The 21,065-nt window shown below is 38.7% G+C and overlaps 1 protein-coding gene across 3 annotated transcripts in view; it reads right to left on the bottom strand.

Annotated features, from left to right (window-relative positions):
* Positions 1 to 1,222: 1,222 nt before the first annotated feature.
* Positions 1,223 to 21,065, bottom strand: part of cta (Guanine nucleotide-binding protein subunit alpha cta) — a 43,954-nt gene continuing 24,111 nt past the window's right edge. For all 3 annotated transcript variants that reach the window (XM_076175576.1, XM_076175577.1, XM_076175578.1), the window contains exons 3-8: positions 20,615 to 20,761; positions 17,920 to 18,120; positions 16,497 to 16,547; positions 9,880 to 10,097; positions 9,519 to 9,684; positions 1,223 to 6,093 (exon numbers count right to left, since the gene is read on the bottom strand). In XM_076175576.1, the coding sequence (XP_076031691.1) occupies positions 5,896 to 6,093; positions 9,519 to 9,684; positions 9,880 to 10,097; positions 16,497 to 16,547; positions 17,920 to 18,120; positions 20,615 to 20,761 (981 nt within the window). In that variant the 3' untranslated portion in view covers positions 1,223 to 5,895. The remainder of the gene's footprint in view (positions 6,094 to 9,518; positions 9,685 to 9,879; positions 10,098 to 16,496; positions 16,548 to 17,919; positions 18,121 to 20,614; positions 20,762 to 21,065) is intronic.

Raw genomic sequence — 21,065 nt, 5'->3', positions numbered from 1 at the left:
CCATGAAACTGGCCCCAGCCTGTGGGCAGGACCATAAGTCACCTAGGAAAGAGACATTGTTGTTGTTGTCCAGGGAATGTTAGTGTGGGTATTGTAATATGAGGTATTCTGTATCTTCTGCATGGTAGCCACATCTGGGGCAGTTTGAATGTGGCCATGCCTATTCTGTGTTGGTACTGTCTTCATGTTGGATGGTGTCCTGAGTGCAGGTATACCTGTACCAGAGCGATTCTTGTCAGGTGTGAGGGAGCTTTATTTGTGGGGCTCATGTCTCAGGGTTGTTGTTCGAGTATCGAGTTCACAGTCTTTCTTGAAGGGCTTGTTTAGTAGTTTGTGTGTACATGTGTTTCTGTGTTGATGTTTTGTGTGGTAGATTGTTAGTTGTTTGAGTAGTATATTGCTGGTGTACTTTTTTTTTTTCTATTCTGTTGGGGGCATTTGTGAAATGAAGTGTGAAGGATGTGTGATGTTTATTGTTCTGGTGTAAAATTGTGTTCCTGTCATTTTCATGTGGCATTCTATTGGAAGGATTTTGGTTTCTGTATGTTGGTGTCCAATTGGGATGGTTTTGGTGCATTTTGTTATTACATCCATGGGATGCAATAAAATTAAAATTATAATGTGTGTGCATATGCGCCTGTGTGAGTGTGATTCACCATGGTCTTGGATCACATGTTGGACTCATGATTGACAGCTATTTCCCTCCCAGAAGAGAGCTCAGAGCTTATATATGACCAATCTTTGGGTAATGCTGTGACCTTACATGCACACACACCCCCAACTCCCCACTCACGAGAGTTGGAGTAACAACTTGCAGTGCAGTGATACTGAAATTATTTCAGCCCTTGGCAGGATATGAATCTGGACCACCATAGTGGCTGCCAGGAACTCTACCAACTGTGCGTGTGTGTGTATGTGTATTTACCTAGTTGTATCTTGTGGGAAAGGGGGCTATGCTCATGCTGTCCCCTCTCTGTATCTTGCAGTATCTAAATTGTTCTTAAATTCGTATATGGTTTTTGCCCACACTATCATTTCGTCCAGTCTGTTCCATATGTCCACCACTCTGTGGGGATTTTGTTTTTTCTTTTTTAGGTCAATTCTATAATTGTCTTTTTGAGCTTCCTTCCATGTCCTCGTGTTTCTCATCCCAATTTAGTAAGTCTTCTCTATCAAGGACTTCCATACCTCTCATAATTCTGTAGATGGTCAACAAGTCACCTCTTTTTCTTCTTTGTTTGTGTGTGTGTGTCTATGTGTGTGTATTTACCTTTGTGTAGGAGCAACATTCACTGGGTCCCATCTCATATTCTCTAATCTTTTATCAAACCTAGCCTCATATTCATGTACAGTTCAAATGTGTGTGTGTGTTCAATTATCCAGTGTTTTGTGTGTATGTTTGTGTAATTATCCAGTGTTTTGTGTGTGTGAGTAATTATCCAGTGTTTTGTGTGTGTGTGTGTGTATTTATGTATGTGTGTGTGGGAGTACTACTCCTAACATATGTATGATGAAGCAGTGGGGGGTAATCATCCCCAGCTATCAGGCCTTGTTGTGGAACTGCTGTGCCTTGCTGCATTGCCTGAATGGCATGGAAGGATTGTTAACCACTTCAGTTTGATGACGACTACGTAGGCGTCATGAGGCGAGAGTGAGTAAACGAAGAGGTTGGTGTCGGCATCTTGATTATATACATATATTTTTTGTAGTTATACACGAGTTACCCCCAGATTCTGTTAACTGGTTTGATAACATTTTCTGTTTATTATCATTACTCAGAGCAAAAGCGAACAAGTAATTAATAGTGACTTTATTTTTTATAATGCATGTAGTGTGATGCACATTAAATATGGCAGCCAATGCTGTGTGCGAGAATTTGAATAGTACTGAAGTGGTTAAGTGGGTTTTACTAGTGTATGAAGTGGGTGTATGGTTGGATTCTATCATGCTCTTATGAGAGGGAGAAGGCCTTTGGTATATGTATATATGTATGTATAATACTACTGTGATCCATACCTCTCTGACACATACATGCATACACACAAATGGAAACATCTTTTATAATTTTTCATTCATCTGTATAGTACAGCTAAGACTGCTTATATATATATATATGTATATATATAAATCATCTCCAAACAATAACTATTAACCCCTGTTTGCAACTTGTCCATTAAATATGACACAACCTGAAGCCTTGAACTCAGAGCAAACTTTCCCTTTACCAATTCCAAGAGATGAAAGGAGAGATAAAAAAAAAAGCAGAAAAAAAGCTGTCACTAAAATATTTTATACACTAAAAATAACACACGTGCAAACTGTCAAAAATCCCCTTTTTCGGTTGTGTTAGTATGAAAATAGTTCGATTTGAAAATGGAAGAGAAAGAAGGAGAATGCTATCTTACTATCTATCCTTAAGAGATCACATGCACCACGTTGCAAGTGGCACTGCTGCCGGCTATCTTTGCATATAAATTTCCATATCCAGTTTACTATTAACTATCTGCTAATTATTATCAGTGTACAAACTAATAGTAATGATGATCATCACAAACTAATGATAAAATAACTTAGGCTTTTCTTGCTCTCTCATGTCCTAAAGAAGGCTAACTGTACACAGGAAGCTCTAACATTATACATTTGAATGAGACAAGATGAAATCTCCATGCTTAAGACAGAGTATAGTATAAAAGCTAGCCATAACACAGTAATAGGTATTCATCCTTCATATCAAACACAGTACACAAAATATCCTAAATATACAGCTCATCATGTCTTTTATTCAGCCCTAGTTTCAGAACTGAGAAAGCTAGTCTAACCATAACACGTCTATAGAAAGAATACCCATCCTCAATTGTATAAAAAGACCACAGAAAGCAAATAATCAACTACTTTGAGTTAACCCACTTGGAACTTATTTTTCTGAGAAACTACTAATACCCTATAATTCTGAGCATTCTTTCAAACCCAAAACATAATGATACTAAGCTGGAATAGAGTCGTACTTCAACTCCCGAAACTATCCGTTGAGTGGGTTTTGTCTTTCCATATTCTATATAAAAGCAATGGTACATTTTGTCCCTGCATAGAAAAATATCTCAGTGATTAGTAAGCATCTAATAACAGCTAACACAAATTGGTGTTAGCATTCCTAGTCCATACCCAAGTAAGCTCTGCTTAAATTCCACCATGCATTCTAGCAGTACCAATAAATGCTTATTTGTTAAAGGAAGAGTTTGGTAAAACTATATGTGAAACATGTGAAGAGTCATGTTTCTAGAAACCTCTTGGTTATACTGCAATCCCATAACCTAGGTGACTATATCACTTCATTATTAGTCGGAATTTACATGACCTGCTTAAGACTTTCCAAACTTTTGGGATAATCAACTAATATCCGGAACTCTAAGATTCATTATCGTGGAATTCAGATGTACGTGATTATGCAATGGGGTGGTTTTTCTCTATATCATTTCAGTATGAGCCAGTCAACATTCTCTTATAAGGACTTCACAGAAGCTGCCCTGCATGTATAAATCCCTAAACTCTAAAGGCAGTATCCTAAAACAAGTCTATAATCCGCTGGTCTTGACTGTGTGGTTAGCAATTCTTGTGTAGAAGCTACTGGGCACTTTTGGTCACAATGTGTTTATTCCTTTGAGAACAACTTGTTGTACATGGGTGTATCTCAAAGAGGGGACTTGAGGATTGCTCGGATGTAATCAACTGGCTGCACATCTTGTACTTTGTACAAATTATACACTTTCACACACAAATATAAATATACATCCTCCTAATGGATCCTAATTACATCATACTCTTATTACTTAATAATCATTTTTCCAGCAAAAAAATAAAATTTCCATGAAAAATCTTCCATTGTGAAAAATATTACATCCTATAAATATATCTTCATTCTAATGTCCAAATTCCCAAGGCAAGTAATCAACAGATGAAGAAATATATCAAGGATTTATGTTTTATAACTATAAAAACTGTAACTTGATCTTTCTCTGAAATCTTAATTTCTACTCTACCCGAAGATTCCTTTTTTTTTTTGTTTACCTCCAATAAAATTATTTTTCTTTCTTTGGCACAATTAAATTTTGAGTCTTCTCCATCCCTTTAATAACAATAAATATAAAAAATAAAATATGGATGGAGTTACACAACAAACTTTTATATCTCTGAATAAAAAAAATTCTCAAGCTTCATGATGCTCAGGTCACTGATTTGTGACTAGATACAGCTCTGCTGCCTCAGTTTTTAAGCTGCATTTTTGACATTCCTCTCCATCCTCACAACCTGAATTTCCTCTTCTAAGATTTATCTAATACTTTGTTTTAACTGCACAGTATAACCTAATCATATCCCTATAGAGTGAACAGGAAGTGTATGGGCAATAGCAGCACTTATTTTTTGTGCTTATGGCAACAGAAAAAAAAAAACAGATCCAATTTCACTAGGCTATGGATTATGTACTAACAGTTCTTACTCTGAACTAGCCTATGACATCACCATACTTGCACTCTTACATGGAGAACTGTAATCAAGCTTAAATGGGCTACCCAATTCTTCTGGAAAACACAGTGACTATTAAAAAATATATCTTAAGCAGATGCTACGGCATATCCAGCAATGCTCCTATTGAGAACCTTACTGACTATTTGTCACTAGTTGTCCTGTGGGTTATCCCATACCTGAATATTGGAATGTCTTCAGAGCATCAAGATGTGTAAATTAAATACTCATATAATAACCTTAAGTTTCCTTTGTGACCTGTGGAAATTCTTTGTGAAAAATGGAAAATTAATCTTACACTGCAATATTTGTGCTTCTTAGCAACCAAGTATCCAGCAGACAGGTAACTAATGTTATTACCATCTTGTTTATGTAGATAACCGTACAAAAAAAGTTAAGGCTTATAGCTACACTACTAAATCTTACGCACGCATAAAACAAAGAACTACTAAAATAAAATAGAAATGCATTCTTTATAAAGTTGTAATCTCAAAATCAATGAAGTAACAAGAATTCTCTAAAATATTTTCGAACAAGTGAAGTTAACAAAACTTTTAAAAATCTGTACTTGTTACTGTCCTGAGTCACTTAAAATATCTGAATTAACCACAGGAAGAATCAGATTTGTTTAATAACTACAAACACACATGACAAAAAAACTTTCTGAAGATGAAGTAAACTAATTTTCTTCTGTGATTAGGGACTAAATACTGATTGGAGCATTTTAATGAGCTTGTTTCATTTATGGTTTCACCCTGACAACAACACCGCAAGCTTTTAAGCTAACTTCTACTTTAGCGTTTCACTTGCCACGGCTATGTCTATCTTTTATCTCCGATGAAGTTTTCACGGAATGAGAGTTACCGAGAGATCTTCTCCCTTGATTGTGATGGAGGAGCATAAAAATTGAGATGGAATGTTCTGCAATCAGTCATTTCAAGTATACTTAAAAATCTATCAACTACATTTAAAATGTATTATTCACACTGTACAACGGACTTACAAAGGAGAACACTTATGTTAATAGTAAATGAAACAATTAAGAACTTAAGATAGTAATTTCAAGAAATAATTACCACAAGATACTTTCCAATGAGATTTGAGCATTCATTCTGTCAATATAAATGACTGGAGATTATAAGCATATTTCAACTGACTCATGAATTTCACAATTCATAATGGAATGAAAAATGCATGGAATTCTTCTAGTGTCCTTATTCTGATATGAGTATGATTTAGTAACACTGCTTATACACAATGCTTAAGAAACTTTTCACTTTGTCTTTTCTCAACACCCTAAAGTATTTCTTTCATTGTAAAATCATTCTTTTATCATCTTGTGAACACTAAGTGACCTATATAACTTCAACAGCCTTACTGTAACATCAATACTTCCAGATTCCGTTGAAGAATTGTGTCTCTAACAGAATTAAAAACTACTCTGATGTTTTCCGTATCCACAGCGGTGGTGAAGTGATGGAACAGCGGTCTTCTAGTGTTGTCAATCCTTTGCTGCTCTACAAATTTGTGCAAGATGAACTGCTGAACATCTCTCTCATCGTGTGGATTTCCCTGAAACCAGACAAACCACCCAATCATACACTTGTATCACTCCTTTCCTCCACACATAAACTACGAAAAAGTGAGGATAGAAGACAGAGGTATTGCTGAAGGTTCTCCTTAAATAAAATGTAATGAAAATGTTGTTAGAGAAAGAAGATAATGAGGTTGTTGTTGTTTCCTAGACTGTCTGTCCGAGCAGTCCCATCTCCCCAAGGAATGCCACAGCCGAAACTGGGTTTTCCCACAAATCTTTTATAGTGTGTGTTATGTTGTTTGCGTGCATGATTGTGTATAATGCAGTCTTCCATTATGTGTTGTATGGTATGGGGTGAAGTGTTACATCCTGGGCAGCTGTTCACAATGTGGTCATCCAGCCTCTTCTGGTAGCTTAGAAGTGCTGGGTGGTGGCCGCACCGCAGTCTGATAATGATAATGAGGTTGTTGTAGTAGGTTGAGTAACTATGGTCTCAGTGAAATGTGAGGCATAATAAGATGAGTACCACAAGAACAGGCTGAAGGGGGAGGAGTGTTGTCTCTCAAAACCACAAACAAAATGAGACTGTCCTGCTCTTCAGCATATTAATGCTGCTTTAACCTCTTCAGTATGATAATGCTTATGTATGTGTCATGATCCACGAGTGGGGTATGCGAGTATGCTGGCATCAGCTTCCTGATTATATTTATTTTATAGTTGTAGCTGAGTGACCTTCGTATTCTGTGAACAGGCTTATTCAAGTTTTCTGTAATGTTATATTTATTTGGGGGAAAGAGAATGAGTATGACAGTATTAACTTTATATTTTCTAATGTGTGTACTTTGATGCCTCATGGTACATAAGGCAACCTGATGTGTGTGCGAATATTTGACTCATATTGAAGAGATTAAGACATTTCGTCTTTCTTAATTTATTCCCATGACCTCTTAAAGCCCTCCCATCCTTAATCAAGAGATCTCTGTCAGTGTAGTCTATCCATTTTAGTGATCTGAATAAAGTAATTATATCACCTCTTTCTCTTTGATCTTTCAAAGTTGGCAGACCCAGTGCTTTTGGTCTCTCCTCATAAGGTTTATCTGCCAGGCTATGGACCAGTTTAGTTGCTGTCCTTTGTATTCTCTTCATCTTGCTTACATCCTTCACTCTGTGTGGGGACCATACCACTGATGCTTATTCCAGTCTTGGACAGATCAGGGTTTCTACGAGTCTTTCAGCACCTCTTCATCCATATGGTGAAAAGCCACTTCAATCTTTGCAGCAGTTTGTATATCTCTCCCACAATCTTGCTGATATGTCTATCAGGTGACAGATTGTCTTTTATCGACACTCCCAAATCTTTCTCCTTTTTTGGTTTTGCAATGGGTTTGCTTCCTAAGAAATAGTTTACAGATGATCTTTTGCCACTTTTGCCCATTTCTGGTGATTTGTATTTTATTGGTATTGAACTTCATTTCTCATTCTTGGCTCCATGCAAAAATTGTGTCTAGATTATTTTTTTTAGTCTGTAGTCCTGTTCATTTTTTACTCTTCTCATTATTTTTGCGTCATCTGCAAACATGTTGTCATAGCTTGTTGTGCCTGTCATCATGTCATAACCATATACTTCTTTTCCTGTTGACGTTTCCCATTTTCATATGGGGTCACCGCTCATTGCTAGTTGTTTCCACTGGTTTCGGTCCATCACCTGCTCCTCCAGATGTTTCTCCTTAAGGTCCTCTCTCAGTCTGTCCTTTCAGCGCAGCTTGGGTCTCCCTCGCCTGCATCTCCCCTGTACCTCCCTCTCCATCACTCTCCTTCCCATAGACTATCTATATCTATATACTAAAGGCTTTTTCCCCCTTACAAGGAAGGTAGCCAAGTCAAAGGCACACATGCCTACTTCTACCCATTCCACTACCCTCCACCACACCTTCCTCCCTCTCATCCTAGCTCCTCTTGGATGACAGGTCATCCCTGTATCCTGCCCACTGCCCTGGGTCAGAAGCAATGTAGCAAGACACAGTACATCCACAGCAAGGTCACTTCACTTAATCAGCCATAGATATCCATAGACAAGAAACATTATTGGTGCAAGTTTTGAACCTTTTGAAACTGCTCGTTACTGCTCTCCATCTTGACATCTTATCCTTTACTACTGTCCTCATGTATCTTTCCTTCAAAAAGTCTAATCCATTCTAGTAGTGTGTCTCTCAGTCCTCCAATCTCCACACGAGTTGACTGTGAGGTACATTATCAAAAGCCTTCTCTAGGTTCAGTTACACATAGTCCACCCAACCCTCTCTTGCAGTGCAAATGTGTGTGTGTGAAAGAGAGAGAGAGAGAGAGAGAGATAATAATATTACTACCTATGTAAACTGTAGATTGAGAGAAGCAAGTAAATGCCATGGAGGATTAAAAAGCACCATAATGGAATGGATGCAAAGAGGAGGTTATATGAAGGGATGATTGTCCTGATGACACTGTATGGGATGAAGACTTGGAATTTAAGAGAGGCAAAAAGAAGTTGAAATGTGTTTGGTAGGGGTTACAAGGATTGATAGTGGGAAACAAGGGGGGTGAGGAGGAGAGCAAGGGTGGAAAAGGAAATGGCAGATAGGGCTGATGAAAGAGTATTGGGATGGTTTGGGCATGTGGAAAGAATGAGTGAAGAAAGATTAGTAAAAGAGGTATGGAAGGCAGAGGTGGATGGAGTGAACTTGAGGGGACGACTGAGGATGAGATGGATGGATGGGGTGAAAGGGGCATTGAGCAGGAGGGGAATGTCTGTTGAGCAAGGGAGGGAGAGGGCAGGATATAGGGGTGAGTGGAGAATGGCTGTGTCTAGATAATACTGTGTTGCAAGGAAAGGAGGTGATGGGAATAGGGAGTGGTAATATGTGAATGATATTTTGACACAGCTTGAAGGGATTTCTCCACATTCTTTATTTTCTGCATGAGGGGACAGAGAGAGGGAGGGGGGGTTACCAATTAAGTGAATTGGCCTTGCTGTGGATGTACTGTGTCTTGCTGAACTGCTGACCCGGGGCAGTGGGCAGGATACAAGGATGATCCTTCATCCAAGAGGAGCTAAGATGAGAGGGAGGAAAGGGTGGTGGATGAGAGTGGGTACATGTCTTTTGACTTGGCTACCTCCATTATAAGGAGAGAGAGAGAGAGAGAGAGAGAGAGAGAGAGAGAGAGAGAGAGAGAGAGAGAGAGAGAGAGAGAGAGAAAAAACAAAAAACAAAAAAAAACACCTTAGTATATAGAACAGAATAGCTATTCATATACCAAATACTTTTTCCCTTATGTGGAAGGCAGCCAGCCAAGGCATGCACCCACCCCCCACCCCTTTTATCTTAGCTCCTTATGGATTAATATTCTAGATATAATTGAAAAAGTAAAGCTTAATTACAAAAAAAAAAAAATTAAAACTATACATTGGACATTTTTCACTTACCACAAATTCCGAGAAATAATGTGATATGTTACTCTGCCTTGATCTCACTTTTTGTATAAGAAGGTCTGTCTTGTTTAGAAATAAAATGATGGATACAAGCCGGAAACTACGGTTATTGATAATTGTACCAAATATATTCAAAGACTCAAGAAGCCTATTCGTTTTTCTGGAAAGAGATAGAAAATAAATAAATAGATAAGTAGATAAATAAATAAAAATTATGTAAGAACATACTGAAATACAATATATCTTTATCAAAACAAATGATGAAAAAAGAACTCTTCAGTTGAGGAAGTCAATACAAGAGCTTTTAATTAATATTCAAACTTAATTTCAAACTTTGTATGTACATTTAGCCTACCTGTCTTCTACTAGAGTCTGATCAAACTCTGATGATGAAGCCAAGAACAAGATTGATGTAACACTCTCGAAACACTGAAACCACTTTTGTCGCTGTGTTCTTTGACCACCGACATCGACGAAGAGAAATGGAACGTTATTGATGGCTATTGTGAACTCCGTAATGGCTTTTGTGGCCCTTCGGCACATCAAGATGTCTTGATTTGTTGGGGTATATTCCTGTATTAAGTTAAAATTGATGTGAAATTACAATATATACAGTGTAATATAATAATATTATGTGGGATGGGTATAGAGTAGGTTTATATTTTGACTCAACCACCCCATGAATTGGGGGAGAAGGCCTTTTGGTATGTATTTATATTGTGAAATAAGCAACAATGTTCAATGTAACAACTAGGCCAATTACCCATACTACCATACAGACTGAATTTTCAACACTCTTAAAAGCATACATACATATACCAAAGCCTTTTTACCCCTTACAAGGGAGGTAGCTAAAAAATAAAGGCATAAAAACCACTCCCACCCATTCCATCTCCAACATACTCAGCTCCCATCCACCCCCTTTCCCCCCTTTTATTTTGGCACCTCTTCAAAACACCCATACAAAATCTACCTGACACCTGAGACTAGGGAATTACGTAAATTCTGTGCCCATTTTTGTACATGACAAAATCTGATTAATTAATTGTTGCCTTGGGGTTTCATTAACTGGAAAACTCACAGTCCCCACTGTGGCTGACGATGATCCTTGGTCTCTCCCATGTATCTCTGGGAAGAAACTTTGAACTATTGTCTGTACTGTATTATTGCGAGAAACGTTTCTATGCCACTGGTCAAAAGTGGTAAGGAGAGGGAAGTAGTCACCAGTTACCAGCTCCCATGCATGCAAATGTGTAAGAACTAGAGTTGAATTTAGTAGAGAAAGATCTTGCGCCCAGTCCACAAGCCTCGTTTACACGGGGCAAGTTCAGAGGTAAGTCAAGTGTGCAAATTACTTGAACTGGAAAAGAAAGTGAGCAGGGCACTTATCTCTGACTTGACCTTGTGAAAATGTACTTGCTCGCTTTCCTTTCCAGTTCAACTAACTTGCACACTTTACTTGCCTCTTGAACTTACCCTGCGTAAACAAGGCTATAGAACAAGTCAGCCCCTCAAGGCCATGTGTCTTTATGGTGAGGGGAGTTGATAGGTTTTGAAAAAAGGGAGTTTTACAGTCCATCCTGCACGACCACCATATGCAGGTACCCATAATAGGGCCTTGAAATCTTTTTATTATAAATGAAATCTAAGACACAGAGCTGGGAGATAGGGTTGATGAAAGAGTATTAGGATGGTTTGGACACATGGAAAGAATGAGTGAAGAAAGATTAATAAAAGAAGTGTGGAAGGCAGAGGTGGAAGGAGTGAATATGAGGGGGCGTCCTAGGATGAGATGGATGGATGGGGTGATAGGGGCATTACAAAAGAGAGGAATGTCTGTAGAGGAAGGACGGGAGAGGACAGAAGATAGGGGTGAATGGAGAGGGGTTGTGTATAGATGATGCTGTGATGCATGAGGGGGAGTGGGTGGGGGATGGGGGGTGAGGAAGTATGTATGAGAAAAAATTTGACGCAGCCCGAAGGGATTTCTCCCCCTCTTCTCCTTTTCTGCATGGGGGGACAGAGAGGGGGGGGGTTGCCGAATTTATGAAGCGGCCTTGCTGTGGATGTGCTGTGTCTTGCGACACTGCTTCTGATCCAGGGCAGTGGACAGGATGCAGGGATGATCCGTCATCCAAGAGGTGCCAAGATGGGAGGGAGCGAGGAGGGTGGAGGGGAGTGGATTATGTAGGGAATGGAATGGGTGGGAGTGGTTTCTATGCCTTTTTCTTCTTGGCTACTCCTGTGTTGGGGAAAAAAGCCTTTGGTATATGTATGGAAGACACAGAACGCCTCCAACTACAATAACCTACACTAACATTCCTTAGACAACAGCAAAATATATCTTCCCTGAGTGACTTGTGAATCCATTACTATTTTTTTTTTGAGTCTCTCAAACTGATACAAATGGATAGATGCCAAGCCAAGAGGAGATAGTACAATGGGGTGATTGTGCCAATGGCTTTGTATGGGGTAGAGACTTAGAATGTAAGAGAGGCTGAGTTTAAATGTGTTTGAGATGAAATGGCTGAGAAGTATGGTAGGGGTTAATAGATTGGATAAAGTGAGAAACAAGGAGGTGAGGAGGAGAGAGAGGGAGTGGAAAAGGAGATGACAGATAAGGCTAATGAAAGAGTATTGGGATGGTTTGGACACATGGAGAGAATGAATAAAGAAAGATTAGTAAAAGAAGTGTGGAAAGCAGAGGTGGAGGGAGTGAATTTGAGGGGATGAACGAGGAATAGTTGGATGGATGGGCTGAAGGGGGGTGATGATCAAGGAAGGGAGAGGGCAGGAGATAGGAATGAGTGGAGAGTGGCTGAGTATAGATTATACTGTTATGCAAGGAATGGAGGGACAAGGGATGGGGGGAGGGGTACAGGGTGCTTATGTGTGAATGATATTTTGATGCAGCCTGAAGGGATTTCTCCTTGTTTTCTCTTTTTCTACATGAGGGGATGGAGAGGGGAGGGGTCACTGATTAAGTGAAGTGGCCTTGCTTTAATATACTGTGTCTTGCTACATTGCTTCTGACCCAGGGCAGTGGGCAGGATACAGGGATGACCCATCATCCATGAGGAGCTAAGATGAGAGGGAGGAAAGGGTGGTGGAGGGGAGTGGAATGGGTGGGAGTAGGTACGTGCCTTTGACTTGGCTATCTCCCTTATAAGGGGGAAAAAGCTTTTTGTATATAGATAGAGTCTCTCATGGCATGAAAATGGGATCCCACCAGTTCTTATCAGGGTTATATTTTGCTCACAGCATGAAAGCTTCCACTAAATAAATGGAAGCTATTACTGTCCCCTTTGCGTAAAGGGATGGGTGTGTGGTGTGTTTGTAAGGTTCCAGAATTGCCCATTGATCGGGTGATATGAGCTGAAAAGTTGTCATCTGAAAGGGTAATAGCTACTGATCATAAGTCCAGCACTTGATTCAAGACCATACAGAATCACATCCTTAATCTAATTAAAAATACATTCATGTAGATACATACAGAGCTGGGCACCATTCTGTTAATCCATTAATCATTAATTAACAACGTTAATTTTCTTATTAACAGATTGATTTATAAGTTAACTTTGAAACTCATTAATGGAGTAATTAACTTCCATTACACTGGCAATTTCCTTTAATAGTCCGTTAATTTCATACATAAACTTTCCTTATTTTCAGATTTTTAGTGCAGATTAGTAACTGAACGAGTCATTGTGACACTTTCCAACAAAATATGTATTATTTTATAGTGAAAAGAAAAGAAAGGAGAGAGAAAGAGAGAGAGAGAGCAAGGGAGTGAGAGAGAGAGAGAGAGAGAGAGAGAGAGAGAGAGAGAGAGAGAGGGAGAGAGAGAGAGGAAGAAGAAGAAAAAAAAAATTGGAAAATGAATACATGAAAAGAGTATAAACATATATCTCTTGGAACCCAAGACACATTTCCTTTTCGCTGACATAAGCTCACCAACAGTATAGTAGGTCTGACATATGGTAGCCATGCTAACTGGGGGGGTGTTGGGAGTTTTGCCCGATTGCATGGTTGTTTTATTGCGGTTTATGTTTGTGCACATTTATGCTCCCTTTCCTCATCTGATTCAAACTTCAGAGCAAAAGAAAATATGAGTCTTTTATTGTCTCTAGCTTTGGTGTCTATCACTTTGTTGTGATTTCATTCTTCTGCCTAAATAATCTTGTTTTCTGTCCAACTGATACTAAGTTTGTACCACAGTGATTTGTTTTACCCAACTGAGACCAGTTTTTTATTTGATTTATGATATGACCAGTGACACATATCTAAATTCAAATCAAAGAAATGCAATTAGTCTGTCTGATTCCACCTGTTACAGTAAGAGTTACGGAACGGTCCTAATTAGCAAACACAGTAATTCCAACCAATACTCATTGTAGATCTTTATACACATAAAATTTAAACCAGAAAATGAAGGTTTACCATCAATATAGTTTTCATTTATTTTTTCTTTAACTCCATTAATACCCCAATTTCAGTAATTTTTGCATGTTACCATTGGCTGCATGTTATTGTGGGATTAAAAACGGCTCAGTAGCATGCAGCTCATACTTTAGGGTCTATATGGGGCACCCCTATGGACCAGAGCCACACATTTGTTCTGTGATAGAGGAAATCTCTATAGTTAATGATGATATTTTATCATCCTGCACTGTCCTCTGTTATGCTGGGAATAGGATTAGGCATCCTACTCTTTGGAGCCCCAAAGAGGACATTCCTAATAAAAGCAAAGCTATAAAAGGGTCTGGAAGGAATTTTCCAACCAGGAGCCTAAGGTCTGGGTCTTTTAATGTGCGTGGATGTGGTACAGATGTGAGTAAAAGGGATGAGATGGGCAGTGTGTTTGTGAGAAGAAAGATTGATGTGTTGGCATTGAGTGAAACTAAGTTGAAAGGAAGGGGCAAGTTTGAGTTTGGGAGTGTAACTGTGAGGGTGTCAGGAGTGAAGACAGGAGGGGGAGAAGGGGTGGCTATACTAGTAAGTGAAGAGATAGATAAGTGTGTGGTGGAGTGAAAGGAGGTTTCTTCAAGGTTAATGTGGATGAAGGTGAAACTGGGAAGGGAGATGTAGGTCTTTGTAAGTGCATATTGGCCTGGTAGTGAGAAAAGTGTAGAGAAAAGGGAGATTTTTTGGATAGATTTAACCACTTCCATACGGTGACACCTGCATAGGCGTCATGAGGAGCAAGTGGGTACGCGATGATGCCGACGTCGGCATCTTGATTATATTTATTGTAGTCGTACCTACGTAACCTCCATTCTCTCTAAACTGGCTTCATCATATTTTCTATGGTTATCAAAATTCACGGGTGAAAGAGAACGAATGATTGAGCACTGACTTTATTTTTTATAATGCGATTATTATGACGCAACATTGCACGTCGGGCAGCTAATGCTGCCAGACGTGCGATGTGCCCCGGAGTGAAGAGGTTAAATGAGTGCATAAAGGGTTTAGGGAGATATGTCAATGTACTGGTATTGGGAAATCTTAAAGCCAGGGTAGGAGATGAACCAATAGATGGAGTAGTTGGGAAGTGTGGAGTTCCATGAAAAAATTGTAGTGGAGAGGTGATGGTGATGTGTCTAGAGAATTGATGATAGTAAATGCAGTGTTTAGGAAGAAAGTCAAGCATAAGTACACATGGGCGAGGGTGGTGGCTGGAAGGGTGGTGAATAGGGCTTTAATGAACTATACAGTGGTAACCAGGAGAGGAGTAGGAAGAGTTTTGGATGTACATGTTCTACGGGAAGAGAGTGGGGGAATATCGGATCATTTTTTGGTGGAAGATAAGTTGAGAGTGGAGGATAGATGGAGAAAGAGGAAAAGGACAGAAGGTAGGAAAGTGTTTTGAGTACACTGCTTAAATGAAAAAGAAAAGGAGTAAAAGAAGAAGTTGAGGAGTGGGAGTGAGTGAGGGATAGAGTAGAATTAGGAATGGAGGAGGAATGAGGATGTTTCAAGGAGGTGTGAAAAGATGGTGTGTGGAACCAGTAGGGAGGAAATAGAAGGGTAGTGAGTGGTGGGATGATGAAGCAAAGAAGGTTGTAGAAGAGAAAGAATGAGCATTCACAGACTGGTAACAATATAGGACAAGAGAATCATATGAGAGGTACAAAGAAAAGAGAGGTAAAGGATATGATAAAGGAAGCAAACAGGAGAGCAGACATGAAATGGGGTAAGAGTTTGTACAGTTTGAGGAGACAATGAAGATAGGTTCTTTTTGCGGGAAAGCTAGGCTAAGACTTCCTTAGATTCAAGTAGCTGCACTTTGTTGAGCTCATTTTCACCATCATCTTCCAAGAGAGCATGCCAGCAAACGTTGGGCAGTCTTTTAGCCTCACGGCTAAAGGCAGTGGTGTGATGGATGAAAGGATTAATGGTAACTTCTATTACATTCTTTTTAATTTAACGAAGTAATGATTAACGAAGTTAACTTTTTGGTCAATGGATTAATGATTAACGAAGTTAACTTTTTGGTTAATAGTGCCCACCTCTGGATACATACATATGTGCATAATATACCAACTTGAATTATACAAAATTGTATATACATATTGCCCACCAGTCCTAGTTCCCAAACTGATGAATAGTATCATCAGGACTTTATCAAAATGAAATATGTAAATTCATTAATAGATACAGCTGTTCATTCACATACATACATATACCAAGGCTTTTTCCCCTTTACAAGGGTGGTAGCCAAAAAGAAAAAGGCATAAAACCATTCCCACCCATTTCATCCCTAAATACACTCCACCCCCTCCACCCTCCCTCTCATCTTAGCACCTACTGGATGACGGGTCATCCCTGCACCTTGTCTACTGCCTTGGGTCAGAGGCAGTGTCACAAGACAACACATCCACATCCACAATTTTCAACCAAACCCCTGAAAATGCTATTTTTCTCCTTTTCCCAAGAGTGTTAACTTCAAACTATAAATGATATCTAACTTACCAATGCTCCTATCCTATCTAAGCTGTCGTAGAAGTATGCTATACTATCAGTCTGAAAAACAAGAGACAGATTTGTAAACATACACAAATGAACAATCATTACACTAATAACATACATAATTTTAACTTTAAATTATATATCAAAATGCTTTTCTTCTTTACCTTTTTTTTTCTTAACACATGAGAGACCGAGAGAAAAGGACTTTAAAAAGGAACTTTAGGAAAGGATGTAATTTTTACATGTCTCTTTGAAACAATACAATAGCCAGTGTAAATATGTAAGGAATTGCACAACCTTGCTTTTATACACAAAAGAAAGTTGGCCCATAGCAATGACAACAGAGTGGTGACAGGGGACCATAGAAGGGAACAGTAGACAGAGTAACAACAGTGATTAAAGTGGTGGCAGCGGTGGGATTTGAACCCATGCCTCTGAAGAGACTGCTACCTGGAGCCTTGGTCAGATAACTGATATTACAAAAAAACTTCTAACATGCACATCAATTCAACCTAAATGTCCCTAAGTGTATAAGGTTACTAAATGTATCTTTATCCGAACTATTCTAGAAGTGTGCGAGTTATTTTCTAACATGATTCTCCTTTAACCTACATCATATTATTCTTATATAATCAGACACCATATTGTATTGATTATCCTGACAAGGCCCCAATCAGTTTTCTGTAACTATCTATTACTTATTTATTCTATATACTTTTTTATTTTAATTTTCTTTTCCATGTGGCCCATTATTATGAGGTTCCTCCTCTTTCTGTTCCTTGTCAGCTTCATTATACTTCTTTAGGCCTATCTCTGTCTCTGCTCTGGTTCTTGTTTCTCCTTTTTCTACATTATTCAGTTATTCATCCTCACTGTTAATCATTTCTATTTCTCTCTCTCTCTCTCTACTTCACGTTTCTGACGTCAGCAAGACACAACATGAAGCATCTGTTAAATAAAATCCACAGCACCTATCACACTACATGATAGATCACCCATGAATATCTCGGCACATCAGACACACCTGAAGCCATTACTATACCATAATACACAACACCCACACAATAATGTAAATACAAACAGATGTTAACAGTTCACACAGACAAAGCTGTGGCTACCCTGGTTGTCCCCAAATGCTTGTACACAAATTGGAAAATAATTCAAACAATCAGTCAATCTGCTGGTGAAATAAATAAATGCTCTCAATATAAGCTATGATAATAGTTTATCATGAGATAAAAATAAGCTGTTCTGTAAAACTGACTTATCTAATCACAATGACTATAATAATCTTCCTAACTCGAAAGTTTTACACCTAACCAACAATGAAAGGAGTATTTCAGGAACTGCACAATCCTTTGCCGCACCACTACAGTTTTGTACGTTGCCAGTTTTATACAAAAACATATACTAATGGATGACTCACCAACTGGTACTCTGCTCTCCTATTAAATGCTTCCTTGATTCCCGAGTCTTGCCAGAGCTGCTTGATGGCTTGGACATAGGAGAGAAAGACGTGTCTGTCGATGGCCATTCCAGGTTCGAAACGCATGACTAACTGACCGTGGGGTTCATTGTTTATATCACCCCAAGCAATCTTTAATTTGCATCTGGCATCAAGTAATACCTGGGGAAATAAACAAATACATAAGTAAAAAAGTCCAGGAGGTGCCAAGATAAGAGTGAGGGTTGAGGGTGGAAGGGAGTGGAGTACGTTAGGGACGGAATGGGTAGGAGTGTTTTTTTTTATATCTGTTTTTTGGCTACCTCCCTTGTAAGGGGAAAAAAGCCTTTGGTATATGTACGTAAAAGAGCAAACAAAATACACAAAACAATGTCAAACTCAAAATTACACATTTCATTCTGTTCAGTTAAAAATGTCCCAACCTATCTATGCACCAAGGGTTACTTCCCCCTTACAAGGGGGTAGCTAAGTCAAAGACATGCACCTACTCCTACCCATTCTACTTCCACTCGCCACCCCTGTTTCCCTCTCATCTTAGCTCCTCTTGGATTAAGGGTCATCCATGTCTCTTCCCCACTGCCCAGTTCAGAAGCAATAGAGCAAGACGCAGTACAGCCATAGCAAGCCTGCTTCACTTAATTGGTGACCCTCTTCTCCATCCCCTTATACAAAAAATAGAGATGACGGGGAGAAATCCCTTTGAACTTCATCAAAATATCATTGACACACAAGCACTCCCCACATCCCCCTCCCTTCTTTGCTCAACAGACATGGAAAAGAGAGAAGATTGAGAGAAAATCCCCTTCAAAGTATCATCCATACACAGTTATTTTCCACTCACCCCTATCCCCGGCTTTCTCCCTTTCTTGCTCATCAGGCATTCCCCTCATGCTCAAAGACCTTTTTGCCTCATCCATCTTGTCCTTGGTCATCCCCTCAATTTCACTCCATCCACCTTTGTCTTCCACACCTCTTTCCTAATGCATTCTTTCCATGTGTCCCAACCATTCCAATACTATTTCATCATCCCTATCTGCCAGCTCCTTTTCCACCCCCACTCTCCTCCTCACTTCTCACTCTATCCAACCTTGTAACCCCCTACCATACTTCTCAGACATTTCATCTCAAACACATTTCAACTTCTCTTTTTGGCCTCATTTACACTCCAAGTCTCCCCCACGCCCCATACAACGTCATCAGCACAATCACCCCTTCATATAATCTTTGCATCCATTCCCAGATGCCTATTTCTCATGACACTTTTTAATCCTTCAAGACATTTACATTTATTTGCTTCTCGTAGTCTTAAAAAAAAAAAAAAAAAAAAAAAAAAAAAAAAAAAAAAAAAAAAAAAAAAAAAAAAAAAAAAAAAAAAAAAAAAAAAAAAAAAAAAAAAAAAAAATCTAATCTACTAGATTGTTTATTCACATGGAACTCTCAGTATTGCCACCCTTCTAGTTCAAAAACATTTAGATAGCCACAAACGATACCATGGAAACATTCTATCAAGTAAAAAAGTAAAAAATCTAGAGCATACGGGGGGGTAGGCCACCAGACTCTCTTGACAGCAAACTTTCACTATGATGAACCTGGCTTTGGCTGAATAAGTTTATTATATTGAGCTTATACTGTAATAGAAATAATAATAATAGTAACATGAGTAAATAATATGGAACTGGTAACCTTGGGAGGGCATTAGCTTTTCACAGAACATACAGGATGATCCTTATAGGAACATTTATCCCAAGTGCACCCTAATGGTTGATAATAGAATATAAATTGACACAGCTTGGGGGAATTTCTCCTTGTTTTCTCTATTTTTGCATAAAGGGATGTGGAGGGAGGGTTGGCCCTGTTGTGGATGTGCTGCACCTTCCTGCATTGCTTCTGACCTCAGCAATGGGGCGGGGACAGGGATGACCCATTATATGCAATTAGCTAATATGAAAGGGAATTGGGTGATGGATGGGAATGGGCTGGGTACCTCCCTTATAAAGGGGAAGAAGCCTAATTGTATAGAGATAGACAGTATCCTACATACCATCAAATGCAGGATATTACAAAGGATTACAAAGGTGGAGCATGCCAACAGGAGACCTTTTGGTCCATATCTAGGTCGGATGAAAAAAAAAAAAAAAAAAAAAAAAAAAAAAAAAAAAAAAAAAAAAAAAAAAAAAAAAAAAAAAAGTAATAAATAAAAATTATAATAATGTAAATAACAAATAAAATACATAAATAAATGCATAGGTATAGTTAAATAATAAACAAACAGGTAAATAGAAAATAATAATAAATTGATATATAACTAATAATACATATATATACCGAAGGATTTTTCCCCCTTACAAGGGATGTAGCCAGAAAACAAAGGCATAAAATCCACTCCCACCCATTCCATCCCAACATACTCCACTCCCATCCACCCCCCTCCCTCCCTCTTATTTTGGCTCCTCCTGGATGACAGGTCATCCCTGCATCTCGCCCACTGCCCTGGGTCAGAAGCAGTGTCGCAAGACACAACACATCCAGAATATTACTTTCAAAATTATGCTCTGAGTTATGTTAGATGATTCAACCAGCAAACATTTGAGGTCTACCGACATACTTTTTTGGGTGAAGAAACAAATTTAATGCTCACACGAGTCAAAATACTTACTCTCATTCCTAAGACAATATTCTTATATATTGTTAATCTGAAGTCTTCTAACTCATCATAATCGAAATGGTATCCGTGAATAATTCTCATCTGTTTGAGGAACGTAGATTTACCAGACTCTCCAGCGCCAAGTAGTAGTAATTTGACCTGAAAAAAAATATATAGATGAATAGATATTGATAAGTATTTTAGACAAATTATTTGGATGATGGATAACATAAACACAGGGGAAGGCTCGGAACCCTAAAGACTCTAACGTTTCGTTCGCGTAGAACTCTCTGAAGAAGTTCTACGCGAACGAAACTTTAGAGTGTTTAGGGTTCCGAGCCTTCCCCTGTGCTTATGTTCTCCATCATCCAAATAATGAATAGATATGCAAATGAACATGAGAGGAAACAATAAAGTCTATAATTACAGTAACATTGTAACACAAATTTAAACTTGGTTTTGG

This window comes from Oratosquilla oratoria, chromosome 37 (genome assembly GCF_046742065.1).
Source record: "Oratosquilla oratoria isolate Oo_2021 chromosome 37, ASM4674206v1, whole genome shotgun sequence".
NCBI classification, from domain to species: domain Eukaryota; kingdom Metazoa; phylum Arthropoda; class Malacostraca; order Stomatopoda; family Squillidae; genus Oratosquilla; species Oratosquilla oratoria.
This window is presented reverse-complemented; position numbering and strand designations above follow the sequence as displayed.